Source organism: Choloepus didactylus, chromosome 8 (assembly GCF_015220235.1).
Source record: "Choloepus didactylus isolate mChoDid1 chromosome 8, mChoDid1.pri, whole genome shotgun sequence".
In the NCBI taxonomy this organism is placed as follows: domain Eukaryota; kingdom Metazoa; phylum Chordata; class Mammalia; order Pilosa; family Megalonychidae; genus Choloepus; species Choloepus didactylus.
The window spans coordinates 95,576,482-95,592,149 of record NC_051314.1 but is presented as its reverse complement, the minus strand read 5'-3'; the positions used below and the strand labels follow the sequence as shown (position 1 = coordinate 95,592,149).

The 15,668-nt window shown below is 36.3% G+C and overlaps 1 protein-coding gene across 2 annotated transcripts in view; it reads left to right on the top strand.

Moving 5' to 3' along the window:
* PDZRN4 (PDZ domain containing ring finger 4) overlaps positions 1 to 15,668 on the top strand; it is a 408,504-nt gene that overhangs the window by 260,332 nt on the left and 132,504 nt on the right. Inside the window, exon 1 of one of the 2 annotated variants that reach the window (XM_037846353.1) lies at positions 1,178 to 1,246. The exons of the other annotated variant lie outside the window; for it this stretch is intronic. Within the exon in view, the coding sequence (XP_037702281.1) occupies positions 1,178 to 1,246 (69 nt within the window). Of the gene's footprint in view, positions 1 to 1,177; positions 1,247 to 15,668 lie in introns of those variants that run through there. 2 annotated transcript variants of the gene reach the window in all.

The following is a 15,668-nucleotide window of genomic DNA, read 5'->3' as shown; positions in this document are numbered from 1 at the left end:
TAGTATCTAAACATCTAAGCTTAGTTTTTATATCTGTCTCCACCTTTATACATTATGAACTCTAAATATAGAATCACAAATGGAGTCATTGTGCATTACATTAGAATTTAAATATTACCAATGTCAGTTTTCAGAAATATTATATATGACTTTAATAAAATTATCATAAATACCATATGCATTTGAAAATTTTCTGAGAACAGGCATTGTATTTAACTAATTTGTAAATATAGATCTGCGTGCATTGCAGTGCTGCAAATTCTCATTCAATAGATATCCCCTTTTTATCTAATTAAAATATTTATTATCTATACAAGTATCATTTACTCATACTGGTTAATGTTCTTTATTTAGACTGAGAAAACATGCCTTATTTCCTCTTTAGTAATTAATGACCTTAATATATGAACAATTCAGTTTATTTTTTTAGGCTTAGAATTAAAACACTGAATGACACCTCCTTCCCCCTGTTTTCTTAATGCCTTACCCCCCACCTCCTTTGCTTCTGTCTTTATTTCTAAATGTAAGTATTTGCTCTTATTTGCTTTCCACTGGATTTTAATAATGCTGAAAATATTTCTTCTGATTGTTTCAAAACATAGAGATGTGAACTAAGTATATTTCTGTTTCTGAAATTCCTATTCACATATTAAAAGCTGGAGAAATTAAGTCTGTGTTCTTCTTTGAAATGCCCTAGGCTCAACCCCTCTATCCTTGATAAACAGAGATGGTATTGACACAAGTGAATTTTGTTTAACCACACTACATTTGCTTCTTAATTAGTGAATATTCATCTGTTATCCGCAGCAGCTATGACACCCCTCCCTGCTAACATGTTCTGTCATAAATAATCAATGAGGCACTATTAATATTCATGAGCTGGAATCTGTGTAGTCATGTGCAGTGATGCAGAGACAGGGGGAGTGTTGCCATGAACTGACTGGAAACTCTGTGTGTGTATCCGTGAGTGCAAGATACTTAGGGAAAGCAAAGAAGAGCATGCTGCTACACACCACTCTGGCTTGTGCTTCCAGCTGACAGCGGTTTGTCTGTGTTTCTGGACTGAAGTGACTGATGAAAAACAGTAGTCAAGTCTGGAGGGTGATTCCCTTTCAGTTCACTTGCCTTTCAGTTCTGGGGAATTTAGAAGATTTGCTCTTTCCCTCTGCTTCTTAGAATGGGCTGCAATTTGTGCACTTTTCAGAAAAGAGAGGAACACTACAAACTGCTGTATGAAGTTTCCCAGGTGAGTGCAGGGTCTAATACCAGCAACTAAACAAGCCAGGCTTTGTGTTTTTGTCTGAGAGATGGTAAATGAATTCTGGCTAGCTTTATTTTTTCTTTCAGTTGGTTTTCAGAATTGAAGGCAGACATTGCTGGTTTGGGGCTTTTTATTTTGATTTTAGGTGGCAGTTTTCAGTTTCTTTGCCACTCCCCCTTCAGATGACTTCCTGTGGGATGCTTTTTAACATTTTTTGTATCTCCTGCCAAGATGTCAGTCAAGTAAGAGGAGTAACACTGAGATCCATGTCTGTAATATTTTGAGACACCTCTTTCATTTTGGAATAGTGTTGACATTTGAAAATCTAGTCTATTATTGTCTGCATAAATATTGGGATTTAATAACTCTATGATCTCAGCTATTTTTGAATAGACAGGAAAAGTTTCTTGCCAAATCTTATTAGTCAGAGGAATAATTTGATTAGTTAGGAGTTTTTGCTTTGGATTAAAAAGAAGACCTGATAAATTTGGGTATTTAAGGAAAAATATACAATATGCCTTGGCTTCAAAAGGAGATAAAGAAATTTTCTTGCCACTTGGATCCTTTTAATAATTTTTATCTGTTTATCACTAGAAATTAATTTCAAGACCTTATTATAATCTCTGTATGTGACCTAAAAAGGTGTGTATAAATTCAGATGTCCCTTTAGTGTGTATCTGAGGGCTTTTTTCAATAAAAATAAATAATATCCACCAGCCTTCATAGTTTAAGTAGAATTCTATTAATTCATCATTCAATTTGGGCAGATTTTCCTGGGGGTATATGCTCAAGTCCAAATTTCGTGTATGGCAAAATAAAGTTTATTTCTCCCTTCTACCAGTTTGTCCCAGGTGTGACAGTGCTGCTAGTTTTGTTTTCAGACAATATTGCTGATGAAAGACAATGTTGGGGATGCTGATGGTCTGTGGGCACAGCAGTAGCTAAGTGTCCACTGCCCTCACCGTGTCCCTCAGATTTCCCCTTACGTGATTCATTTCACAGTGGGCTAATTACAAAGTGGATTTGCTACACATGAAACAGCCTCCTCAGTTGCAATGTTAATGCACATTTTCATGGTAATGTGATCAGAGGCTCATTAGCCAGTTTCCAAAATGATCCTCTGCATTAATTAAGTATAAAAATGACTCCTTTATCACCATAGAGAGGAAAAAGAAGATTAACATTGTTAATTACACCAGGGACAATACCTTTGGCTTCATTTTTTACTACAAACTTGCAAGGATAGGCTAAAATAGTATTCATTTGCTCGATAGGCTCTCATCCACTTTGACTCATGAAAACAGTCTCTAGGTGGAACACTTTCCTTGAGTTTGGTTCTTTGAGTTTAGTTCTAATTATTGTTTTCCTAGTGAAGGCAGAGAATCTGGGGAGTAGATGAATCTATCTCTTTTGTGTGTGTGAATTACTAAACTGATATAAAAGTATAATATGGAAGAAGTGGTAGGTGGCATCCCCCCAATTGTGCCTAGGTTAAGCTGTTAATAGCCTCAGAAACGGAGCAGGATTGCCACATCCAGAGAGGACCATTGTATTTGATAAGGAGCGTTTGTTGTGGATTTTTAAAATGCTGGTCTGTGAGTTTTGCCTTTAAGTGCTTCCTAAATCTTGAGAAAAAAGATAAACCACACTCTTTATTGCCTCTACCTGTACTCCTCCATATATTTATTTTATTTTCCCTACTCCTGAGTAGCAGTACTTATGATCTTTAATAAAAGGGGCGAAACATGAAGTATTAGCTTCCATTTAGCTGGCTTTGATTAGATAAGTTAAAACCCTAGCTTAAAGGCCATGCATGTGTTTTGCAAGGGGATCCCTCCTACAGTTTGTCTCGGGCTTTGAGTTCTATTTTATTGAGTTAATGGAACAGATAAGATATCAAAGGAAACCACTGAGAGGCTCATATAATACCACTGGAGCTCCATGTGGTGCTGCTGCAAACCAGTTTCTATTTTTATTTGGAGGAGAGGCAGCCAGAGCACACAGGAAAGTGAACATGCTCTTAACCAGGTGTTCAGGAAGGCACATAGCTGCCCCGATAAGAGAGGATACTATTTACAAGAGTGACTTGAGCATTTCTAGCTGATATATTAAAATGAATTGGCCCACACAAACATTAACACCTGATTACTCAAATCATATTTACTCTCAGCTTTGTAATTCAGATCACCTGCCTTTTTGTTTCTTTTGTTGTCCTATCTTTAAGACCTAAGGCAAATTAATGTTACCAGGGGATGTGATCATTTAAGATGAGCTGTGAATACTGAATGCATGACCAAGAGTAAAATCTTTATTTCTCTATAATAGAATCATGATATTGAAATTTTTCACCTTTCCTTTCTAGACTGAGATATCTGATTATATGGGCCAGGTAGAATACAGTTTTAGGTTTATAACTGCAATAAACGAAAGCAAATGTGCTCACTGAAGGGGCTAGTGAAACAATCGGAACGATGCATTTAGATGTGAAATGAGGTCAAGTGGATTTTTTTGTTGATTGTTCTGCTCCTATGGAAGAGCTAAGACTTTCAATTGGCAGGCAAAATGAAATGTCACCTCCAGAAGCTATTTTCAGATAGAGTCGGGCCAATTAGGTGCCTATGAACATAGATGCAAGAATCTAGGGTTTGGGTAGATGTAGTAATGTTCATACCAAGTAGTTTCCCTTATGCATCTTTATGTTTCCATTAACTTTTTTAATGTGCCAGGACACAATTGTTTTCAGTGGTGATTTATTTTTTCACATTAGGTCATCTGTTAACCTCTTAAGAATTAATGAATGGGTAATTTGAACAATGCCCTTCTATTGACACTTACTGAAATGCCTGTTTTGTATTAATCTGGTTAAACAACCACCTGGACTAAGAGCCTATGGGTGGGCCACAACAGCTTGTTTGGCATCTGACCCATTAAGGGATGCATTTTGGAGTGAGAGTGTATGGTGATACCTAAACATATTGACTTCTTTGCTTGATTTTTCACACATAAATCAAACATAACTTCTTGATTGATTTAATAATGGAAATTATCAATGGAGTATTCATTGATTTTGATTAATGTGTTAAAATTTGGAGGAAAATATTAAAAAGTCCATTGCTGTTAACACAACACAGTGTATAGGAGTCCATTATGTGATATGCAAGATTCATCTTTTGTGTATGTACTTTGCCAAACTAGAGAAAAGAAATTATCTTCAATCTCAGGAAAACCAGAAGTAGAATTACTGCTAGTTCTCCAGGCAATGTCACTGCTGTGATGGCTGTTCTCTTCTAAGTGGATACTGTTGCCCAGTACAGAATTCTTTAATAATTGTAATGATTTGGCTTAGCTGTAAGGTCTCCTCATAACCTGCAACCCTGAATTAGTAGCATAAACTGAAACAAAACCTGCACTGAAAATAGCAACCAAAACAACAACAGCAACAACTATTGACAGCAGCTAATGTTAAGTAGTTACTGTACTCTAGGGTGCTAACCACTTTTTTTCTAAGCATCATCTTATTTAGTTGTCATAGAAACCTAATGAGGAGTTACAAGATCCCATCCCATAATTTTTAAATATGTTAAAGCCTCTTTTCTGCAATGAGTTTCTTGCATCTTACATAATCTCCCTTCTCTGGCTGCTGCCCTATATCCCTAAAAGTGTATTTTGTCTCACAGTATCTGGATCTGATTCATAATCTCTTAACCTACTCTCCCCACACATTAGCCTTTTCCCACCTGCTTTAGCACTAGTGAAAGTGCCATCCTCCTTCTTGCTATCAACAAAACTCAAAATCAGTGAATCAAAACAGGCAATTCTGCCTTCTTTATCCACACAATGACATTTCTGGTTATTTTACTTCTGCACATTCCCTGATATGAACTCCTTCCTTCCCTCAGTCACAGCTCCTTTCATTAACTCTCTCTGCTATTGTGCTAAGAACTTACCGAGAGACTTTTCTAATTTGAATATGTCGTGTGTTAGTCCACCCTTACTGATGCTGCTGGAATAATACTTTTAGAAAATACTCAAGGCTCCCAATTACCCTAAAATGAAGTAAACTTTCCTTATTTCAGTATTCAAGGTCCTCCTGAAGTGACCTAAAGTGGCTTTCTGGCTCTCTTACTGCTTTTCCCCTAATGCAATTTGTGATCTCTCAAACTAGTCTTCTTGTTCTGTTTAAGCCCAACTTGGACTCTTGTAACTTAGTGCCTTCAGCCTCTCTAGGGTGCCTTCTACATCCGCCTCCACCACCGTCTGTTTTCTTCCATCTCTAGCTGTACATATCCTATCCAGTTGACTCAAATGCTTTCTTGAGCACAGAACTTTCTGCAATTATTGGTAACAAAAATTAATTTCTTTCACCTTTGAGCTCTCATAGCATTTTGTTTGCACTTTTTAGAGCTCCTTTTACATGTCTGTCTGAATGGCATTATAGTCAGTTGCATGTGACTGAATTGTAAACTCCCTGAAGCCAGGGTCAGAGGCTTGATCAGAGGGTAAAGAACACCTGCCTCCACCAGCAGACACTCACTAGAGCCTACCCACAATGGCTTTCAGTCCTCAGCCTCTTTAGAGTTAAACTGCCCCATCTACAGTCCTGACAAAGGACCATATCACTCTGCCTTCCTCTCTACCCTATACTTAACAGATTATTAAATCAGAGACAGGAACTGGGTACATAAATTTGAAGGTTCAATTTGATTTTTTCAGAATCAAAAATTTATATTGGGAAATAGGCCATTAGTAATGGAATTAGGATGCAAAGGAATGCAGACAGAGAGGAGGCTTTAAGTAGAGTTGGGAGCTTTGAGATTTGTGGTCCACGAGATTTATGAGGATCAGACCTACCAAGAAAATCAGAGACATCTAAGTAATAAAGCACATGGGTCTTATGAAAAAGAAGTATAAAGCATAAAGAATAAGTAGGAAGTCCTGAGTAGCCTCATTTTCCTAGTTCTAGTACATTCTTACAGTATACCCTTATTTATTTTAATTTGCCTGAGTGTGTGTCCATTCCTTATAATCAGAAGAACAAAACAGGATATATCACAATAATGTCTTGCAATGTCTTGCTTCTTTCAACCACTAGCAGGTGCCTTAAACTCTAGACTTTCAGTTCAATTCAGTAAACATTCAGTAAGCTCTTATTGCCAGTATGCACCAAGTCCTGGATGGGGAATGCAAAGACAGATAGGACAGTCCTTGCTTTTGAGAAACTCATGGTATAGCACCAGAAGAGGGACACATACAGAGACTTTCCATATAATGTTATCAGTGAAGCACTGAATCAAGATGCTTAACATGGCTGGGATTTAGGGAGTGATGGAGGGTAAGGAAGAGGAAATTTTTAAAAAATGGGATGGTAGAGAAGTCCATAGAGCTGGGAAACAGGTGATAGGTGTGATTGTATTTGGCTCAAGGGAAATCCCAGGAGTCAGTGCTACTAAAGCCTAAAGTGGGAATCAGGCTTGCAGGTCATGGACAGAGCAGTGGGAAAACCAGACCCTGGAGGGTATCCTCTGCCCTGGTGGGGAGTTTGAACTTAAACCTATGGACAAAGGGGAGTGCTTTGATGCTTTTGGGTTGAGGAGTAAAGTAGTAGTGTGTTTTGTTTTGTTTTGTTTTGTTTTGTTTTGTTTTGGAGAGAGACCAGTAGTGGACTAGAATGTGGATTTGGCTATGTTGCATATTTGGGAGCAAGTGGGGTAGAGTTGAGGGTAGTGTGCTGCAGCAAGACTACACCTGGGATAATTATTAGGCGGCTGTTGGAAAAGTTAAGCTAGTAGTAGAAAGAATGAAAAAGGGAGGGCAAAATTGAGACTCAGAAGGTAAATCCACTAGGTTTCTAGCTTGTGAGACTGGATTAATGTAGTGAAATTTGCAGATAGAGAAGGGAAGAAGGCTCTGGGGAAGGGAAAGAAGGCTGTTGGGTTCATTCATGGGCCATGAAAGTGATGTTCAGTGGGCAGTGGACTAGTGGATGATCAAAACAAAAACATGGCAAATATGTGTGTGTTGGGTGAGCCAACCCAGCGAGGTAAAAATGTGAGGTGAAAAACTAAACAGTGAGGAGTGTTAAGAGCCAAAGAAGTAATCTTGAGAAACAGGAAGGAAAAGGCGAACACAGAAATTTTTATAGAGCAGGAAAGAGAATGAGCAGAAAGTTGTGGGAGAAGTCAAGAGGAGAGTTTCTATAAGAGAGTGGCCAGCCTGGTTAAACACACTAGAACATCTAATAAGTTAAGAACTTATGCAATGTGCTACCAGATCCCTCTTCAGGAAGGGCTTATTCCCCTACTGTTGGGAATGCTGTCAGCAGACATCCTTCAACTATCAGCGCCTTCTGGGACTGCCTTAGCTTCAGAGGGCCGCCTCACCCAAGGTCACCAATCTTCCCAGTAGGCCCTCCTCCAGTGTCAGATCGGTGCAGGTCTGTGGGGAATACCTAAGGGCCATTCTAGCTTGTGAGCTCCTTGTAGCTGTTCTTGGGCCTGCATCAAAGTTGTGTTTCTCCTTCTGCCCACTCCTGCTTCCTTCCTCTCCCTTCCATGAATGTTCATCCCAAGGACACTCCTTAATAAAGATCCTATAGACTAAACTTCATCTGCTTTATCTGAGAGTCTGCTACCTGAAGAACCTAGACAGAGGTCAGTGGGAACCATTACAGAGCATTTCAGTGAAAATATTTGGGCAAAATCCAGAAAGAGATGGATTTAAAGAGGAGGTCGACTCTATTTCCAAGAAGTTACTCTGAGAAATGAGAGTTCTTGCATATATTTTAGGTACAGCTTTTCTCAGTTATTTATCTCTTTTTTAGGAAATGCAAAATTACTTAAAACTGAGAATGTTAAAAATGAAAGTCATCATTCCTTTTATTTTAGAAAGTAAGATAAACTAATTTCACATCTTGTGCCATGATATTCAGATAGTGATGATAATACAGTGATTTTGCTAAATTCAATTTTATTGAGATATATTCACGTACCAATAACAATAAAACAAAAAATAATAAATAATAAAACAACAAATAAACAACAATAAAATATGTGCATTTTACTGGAATCTACCTTATCCCAAACTTTTGAAGAAAACTTGAACATAAGTGTTTTTGATATTCAAAAAACCTTTTATAAATATATTTTTTTACATTGTTGTCATTAATTTAGGTAAGTTTGCTATCTGAAGTTCCTTTCCCTCCTAGAAGGATCTGAATGTTATATATTTTATTAGAATATATACATCTAAATTGCTTTATATTTTCACCATTTATTTAATTGATCTAGACCTCAAAGAAGGCTTGCCATCTCTAATTGCCTATCTATGTATATGAAATACTGTAGCAAAACATTTCCACTGGTTCCGCATTGTACACAGGTGTGCTGTGTTGCTAAAATCTTAGCCAATGGATATGCTGATTCACCAGAATTTGCTGATTAAGTAGGATAATTTGATTAGAAAATTCTTAATTTCAGTTTTTGTTGAAAATATTTCTAAAATACATTATCTGATTTATGTAATGACAACATATGCGCATTTGCTATCATTTACAGTCATGTTAGATAGTAACAAATGAGCTGCATAAGTTTAGCAAACAGTGGTTTCTTAACTTCACCAGAGGAACTGTTTCTGCAGATTAATTCATAGTGAAAATCCTACCACAACAGTCAATTGCTGTCCAGCACATTCATTCTATATAAGTAGATTTTCATTTATTGAATTTTCACAAGTCACTTAATAGGTATTTGATCAATCTTATTAAATGATTAAGAAAGGCTCAAGATTTAAATCACAAGGTCCTCAAGGAGAGGCCCTGGATTGTGGTTCTATGAAGGATGTATTGATCCCTGCCCTTGAAACATTTATAATTAATGGGGGAAAGGTGATCAGGGTGCCCAGAATAGGGTCTACCTCCATCATTTAGACTTTCTCAGACACTCTTGTTTTTCCCCAACTATTATCCCTATCATATCCATATAAACCTAATGTAACTGTTTCTTGTTATTCTTAAGAAGTGTTTCCTTCTTGTGACTCCTGAGGGTTTAGGTACCACTGGGTGGTATTTTTGTTTTCATATTTCAAATCCTAGGTAATTCAAGTGCAGCTGTGTTTTTCACATCTAAATGCAACATTTCCAAAGTCATCAATATAACCTGTCCCTTCTCCATCTCCCTTCCAGCTGTATCCAATTTTTTTTATTTCTTAATTCTATCAAACTCAATGTGGAATAACAGCTTTTAAAAGGTTTTTATGAAGAGTTCATTGTTTCCTTCAACAAAAAGCTTAAAAGGTAGCAGCCCTGTATTCTCCTGTGTTTCGACATATAACATCTAATTGCTAATTTGTACCATTCTGTAACAAGCTGTAAATCTTGCTTTATGGTTGTCTGGGTCCTTATGAACCTTTCTTTTTCCCCCCTTCTGCTTTATGTAGCTTTTTAGAAATTTGCTCTCATCTCAGTGGAAATTAGATTTTTCTGAACTAACCTTTCACTCCCAAGTCGCTTAACATTTTGTTTCAGGTACCCTAATTTAAAAACAACAACAACAACAACACTTTTAAGGATATGTGAACAAAGAGAAGTTCTAAAATACTTAGTATGATTTTAAAAATAATAAATCCATAGACGAAAGACTAGTATTGTAATCAGTGATAGTAGTGTTTTCCTATAATTGAATCATAGTAGAATTCGGATGTTAGTGTTTTTAAGAGTAAATAAAGTTTGGGAAAGAGTATTTCTTATTGAATTACCACAAATAATTACTCTGTACTTACTCTGAAGTCAGCACTCTGCTAAATACTAATAGAAAATACAAAAGAAGCATAAGCTAAGAAACAAACTTCAAGCATTCTTTTATCATTAAGCAATTAGAAGACAAATGCAGGAAGTATGAACCTAACACAGTGAACACTGCAGAGAAAGGACAGTTCTATAAGGGCAGGAATAGTCTAAGAGACATCATTGAATAGCTTAGGCGATTATTATTTTGAACAGCTTAGATTAGGAAAGAATGTTCATTTGCTAATTCAACATAATTATCGCATGTCCATTCAGTTGAAGGTAATGTGTTTAGTGTCCAGGATGTATTGTAAAAGCAAAGGCATAGAATTATGACTTATAGGACATATCTGGGGGGAAGGTAAGAGGACCAGCCAGACCAAAGCAGGAGATGGGATGAGGGTACTTGAGAGTCTCAATCAACATGCAAAAATGAATGGACTTGTTACCATTGTCTGCACAGGCCACTGTACACCCTGAAAATGCAATCAACTAGAGGCTAGAGTCAATTTAAAATAAGAAAATATGTGTAAATATTGTTTTCTTGGCTCTTTACTTAAAATAGCACAGCCATGCTAAATTGACCAGCATTGGACAGATTTTACCATGTACTCCTCTATTAATTTTAAGTGTGCTCTTATGTTTCCTTAGCAATTTATTTTTGTAATGTTTGAAAGTGGGTTGCCTATAGAATTGTGAACCTCTGTGTTAAGACAACATGGAAGATAGTGAGAATGTTTTACTAATTTAGCACATTGAGTATTAATGTTTGATGAGTGCATACTAAGGCATAATATAGTATGTGGGAGATACACTGCATAGTGGAAAGAACAGAGGCTTTGGAATGAGACAATAACCGCTATTTCCTCTCTGACGGTGAGCTAGCCACTTAACTTCAATAAGCCTTTATTTAATTGCTTAGTATTAACCTTGAAGTATTTCACTGAGTATTAAATGAGTTCATATATTGAAAAGGCATAATACATCTAGTCATGCCATAAATGGTAACATTTGTAGTTATGATGTCATTTAAGTCTAACAGTGACCCTATAAGATAGGTAATATTGTCGCATTTTACAAATGAAAAAATCCAGGGCTCAAAGTAATCAAATGGAATTTGAACCAACCTCTGCCTAATGCCAAAGCCTATGCTCATTTTATTATAAATTCCAGATGTCCCACTCCCTTTGAGTACTTGATACTTTTCCACTGAACTGATCCATAATTTTGAGCACCTGGAACATAGTAAGCACTCAGATTTTTGTGATATGGAAAAAGAAATGGAAGGGCAGAAATAAGAGAGGGAAATGGTAAAGGATTCTCTTTAAATTTCTTCTTGGAAGGGTCTACAGAAGATACACTTTTTCCACATAAAGGCTATCTCCACTGCATCTTTCCCTATCTGTTTTAAGAGCGTAAATCAAATCAGCTATCCTATGAGACCCTATCAATATGGGAAAGTGACTTGTCACTCCTCACTTTTGAGATCTTGAAAGCTTTTTGCCACTTTTCAATAAACTCATGCCTAGCATTAAATAGCCTTCATAATCCACTATCTTTCCTCATTCTTTCCTAACAGCCTAAATTTTAGTTAAACCAAATTATAATTGCCTATTTGGAAATAATGTAATGTTTCCCATCTCTTTACCTTTCAACATAAAGTCCTCTTTGCCTAGAGTAACATTTCCATCACCACCACCACCACCCCACCTGTAAAATCTCTGATCTCTTAAGACCCAATTCAAGGTTTGCCATCTGTGAAGTCTTCTCTGAAACCCAAGACAGGGTAAGTCACTCTTCCCAAAGTGTGCTTCACAGTTTGAAATGTAATCAAATGCTTCCATGTTTGTAAATAGTTTTTCTGCATCACTACTGCCTCACATAGAGTCTAGCTCAGAGCAGATTTTTAATACAGACTGAATCAAGGAATAGGAGTAAGGACATAGCTACAACTGCAAGCACAAAGGAAATCTTATTTTATTATTGACCCTAGTATTCACTGAGTTCTCTTTGGGATGAGATGATTGAGGAAACTATACATGTTATAATTTATTGATTTTGAAGATGCCATCTATTTTAAGATACGCTATTTACTGTAAGGCTCACCCTCGAATTTAATAACAACTTGGGGGGGGGGGCTGGGCAGACATGCTGCCTGATTTAATATGCATATTGATTGCTAGCTATGTCCCAATTTCAGACATACTCAAATGATCAAATGATAGGGAGATTACATATCTTAGAATGAGAAAAGTGGTTGTCACATTGCTCAAAAAACACTCTGGTCCTTCTCTCATCCATATCCATACTGCCCTCCCCTTTCCTGACCTCTTCTCTGAAATTGAAGATTTTATTGCCAAGGCTTAGGTGGACCCAGCATAGCACGTCCTTATCTCAACATCTGCATTCATAATTGAAAATGATAGAATTTTCATTCTTCAGCTGTGAAACCAGCAAATGAACCCAGCTGTTCTTTCTTCCAAGAATTTCCCCATTTTCCTTCAGCTGCCTAACTTGTAGCCCTCCTCAAACCTTGGGTCAGGTGTCACTTTTCCCAGGAATTCTTCCTGGAGTCCACAAGCTCATATAGCCTCTTTCTTTTTGCTTTCCAAAGTACTCAGAGTTTATATTTGTCATAACATAGCAAATGATGCTGTTTCTCAGTTTACTTGCTTATAATTTTTGCTGCTCTCTGAATCTCTGGAGGGCAAAAACCCCGTCTTCAATCTCTGCATTGCCAACCCTAACCCATACCCATACAAATGATTCTTGAGTAAAGGATGAATGACTAAATGGAAAATGAATTCTGCCTGCAGACCAGTATGAGGAAGGTGACAAAAGCAGAATAAAGATGGGATCTCTGTCCTCAAGGGATCAGATGGGATCACTGTCCACTAACTTCAGCAATATGCATGCAGCTTCAGTAATATAATTGTACACAGATAACTGTAGTACAAGGCATAGTATTACTTCTATGAGAGAGAGAAAGGGAAAGAAATTAATGAAGTGTCATGGGAAGTCACAGTGATCGTGATTTTCTTCGTATCGATGAAAATTAAAACAGGGTATCTAAAATAGAATGTTTTATGTGCATTGCAAAAAGCAAAACAGTGCTCTGTGTGAGATTAAATGAATTTACTATGAATCTAGTAATATCATGTTGCATTGTTTGCCTTTTATGCTGTAAAATTGAATTAGATATTTTGCATATGAATGATTTAATACATACTTATTTTTATTTTATATGATTTAAGTCCATCAATTTCATTTACTAAATTGTTAAGCTATAAATTTTATATGTGCTACTCTTTAGTACAGAAAGACTTTGAGGTGATATTGTAGAATATACTAGAAGACACCTTATTTTTCCTTGATGATGATATTTTTAGTTTCATAATTACTCTAGCACTAAAATGAGAATTTCTCCAAATACACATATCCCAATTAAGATCATATAAAGCAAAGGGTAATCTAAGAAACCTTTAAGCTCTAAATAAAATTTATTCCATTCAATTATAAGCTAAAAGTAAAACTTTCTGATAACACCGTATTTCCTTTGCTTATATTAACATTTCTTACTCAAAAAGGCTAGGATATTCTTTGAGCCATGCCGAATATAACAAGAGTAAAGATGATCTCCCCTCATATACCCAATATCAGTCAAGCTTTTACAGGAAATTATCTAACTTAGTGGCCCACAGATAACTTGAGACAGCAAACTTGTAGAGGGCAGAGGTTAAGTTTGTAAATTTGTAAAAGTTTTTTTAACCAGAATTATTTCCCACTCCCAAGAAAATTATCTCTGAACTGTGACCAAAGTGCCAAACATATTTTCCCTGTCAGACTATATGTATCCATTTCCTGGGGAAATCTGAAGGGTGAGTGAAGGAGGGAAGGAGGATATTTTCACTCTCTTGTTTATGGGGGTCATTTAAGAGCTATAAATAAAGGTGGCATCTCTACCTGATTATAAATTACTCAGTCTTCAAGAATTATTTAAAAATTAAGTGAAAATTTTGAAAGTTCTTCCAAATTACATCATATTACATTTAGTGCAGTTAGTAGAATTGGGAAAAAGTTAGTGGCAATATTCCATTCAATATAATCACACTTCATTGGATATGACATTTTGACTAAAAAGTCATAGAAAATAGCTCCTCCTAAATTAGTGTAGACCAGATGGCTTAATTTAGTCTTTTCTACCTCTAACAATAGAAAGTCACTAATATCAGTAACCTCACCAAATGTATAGAAATTACAGACTCATATGTATGATAGTCATATTTACAGTAAATTATTAACAGATATATTTAAGTGGAATCTGTGTCAATTATCTTTCAGGTTTATGGGATCCATTTGAATAATATTAAAAAGTTGTTAAAACTAGGCTAAATATGAATTTATATTGATGTAACCTTATAAATCTTTTTATTTAAATACCTTCAAAAGTACAAGACAGTTACAAAAATAATGCAAACCTCATGCAGAAAACTCCAACGTACCCCTATCCAGCCAGATGCTCAGATCCACCAATTTTGTCTGTTAATCTATCAGTCCATATTTATATCTGTCCATCTGTCTGTCTGTCTATCACTACATTTCCTGATGACTTGAGTTGAGGCTGTATGCTTCATGCTCCTTGAACACTTAATACTGCCAAGTACATTTCCTAAGAACAAGGATATTTGCTTATGTAACCACCTCAAGAGCAGTTATCAAGTTCAAGTCATTTAATATTGACATATAGCTTACTGTCTATATTCCGATTTTTTCATAAGTCCCAAAAATGTCCTTTTGGGCCTATTCTCCTCTATTATAGATCCCATCCAGGATCATATAGTGCATTTAATTATCATGGTCCCTTTAATTGCTCATTCTTTTTTTTAATTGTAGTAACATACATGCAACATAAGCTTTCCCATCTCAACCACTCCCAAGAATACCCTTCAGTAGGATTAGTCATGTTCACAATGTTGCTGTTGCAGTAACCTTACTACCTTCCAGTAATAAAACTTTCCTTTCTCTCCAAACAGAAACTTGACGCCCACTGTCCCTGCCTCCCGCCCCTAGCAACCTGTACTCTAATTTCTGACTTTATAAGCTTGCATATTGTCTGATTGTTTCTTTGTAGGTTTTATGGGCCTTAAATTTAACATCCTAAATCTATAACACTCTCATTTATTTAGATACTAACTTAACTTCAATAGTATATTCAAACTATGTTCCTGTACTGCTCTGTTCCCCAACCTTTATGTAGTACTTGTCATAAATTGCATGTTTATACGTTAGGAGTCCAAAACCAGTGATTTATCATTGCATTTTATGCATTTTCCTTTTAGACCCTGTACAAGTAGAAAGCAGAGTTACAGACCAAAGATACAACAGAACCAGCATTCATATTTACCTGTGTCAGTTCTCTTAATGGAGATTCTGATTTCTTTATGCAGCTTCGATCTATTGTCTAGTGTACTTTCCTTTCAACCTGCAGAACTCTTTAGCATCTCTTGTAGGGCTGGTATAGTCATAATGAACTCTCTCAGCTTTTGTGTATCTGGGAAAGTGTTAATATCTCCCTCATTTTTGAAAGATAATTTTGCCAGATATAGAATTTTTTGCTTTTAGCACTTT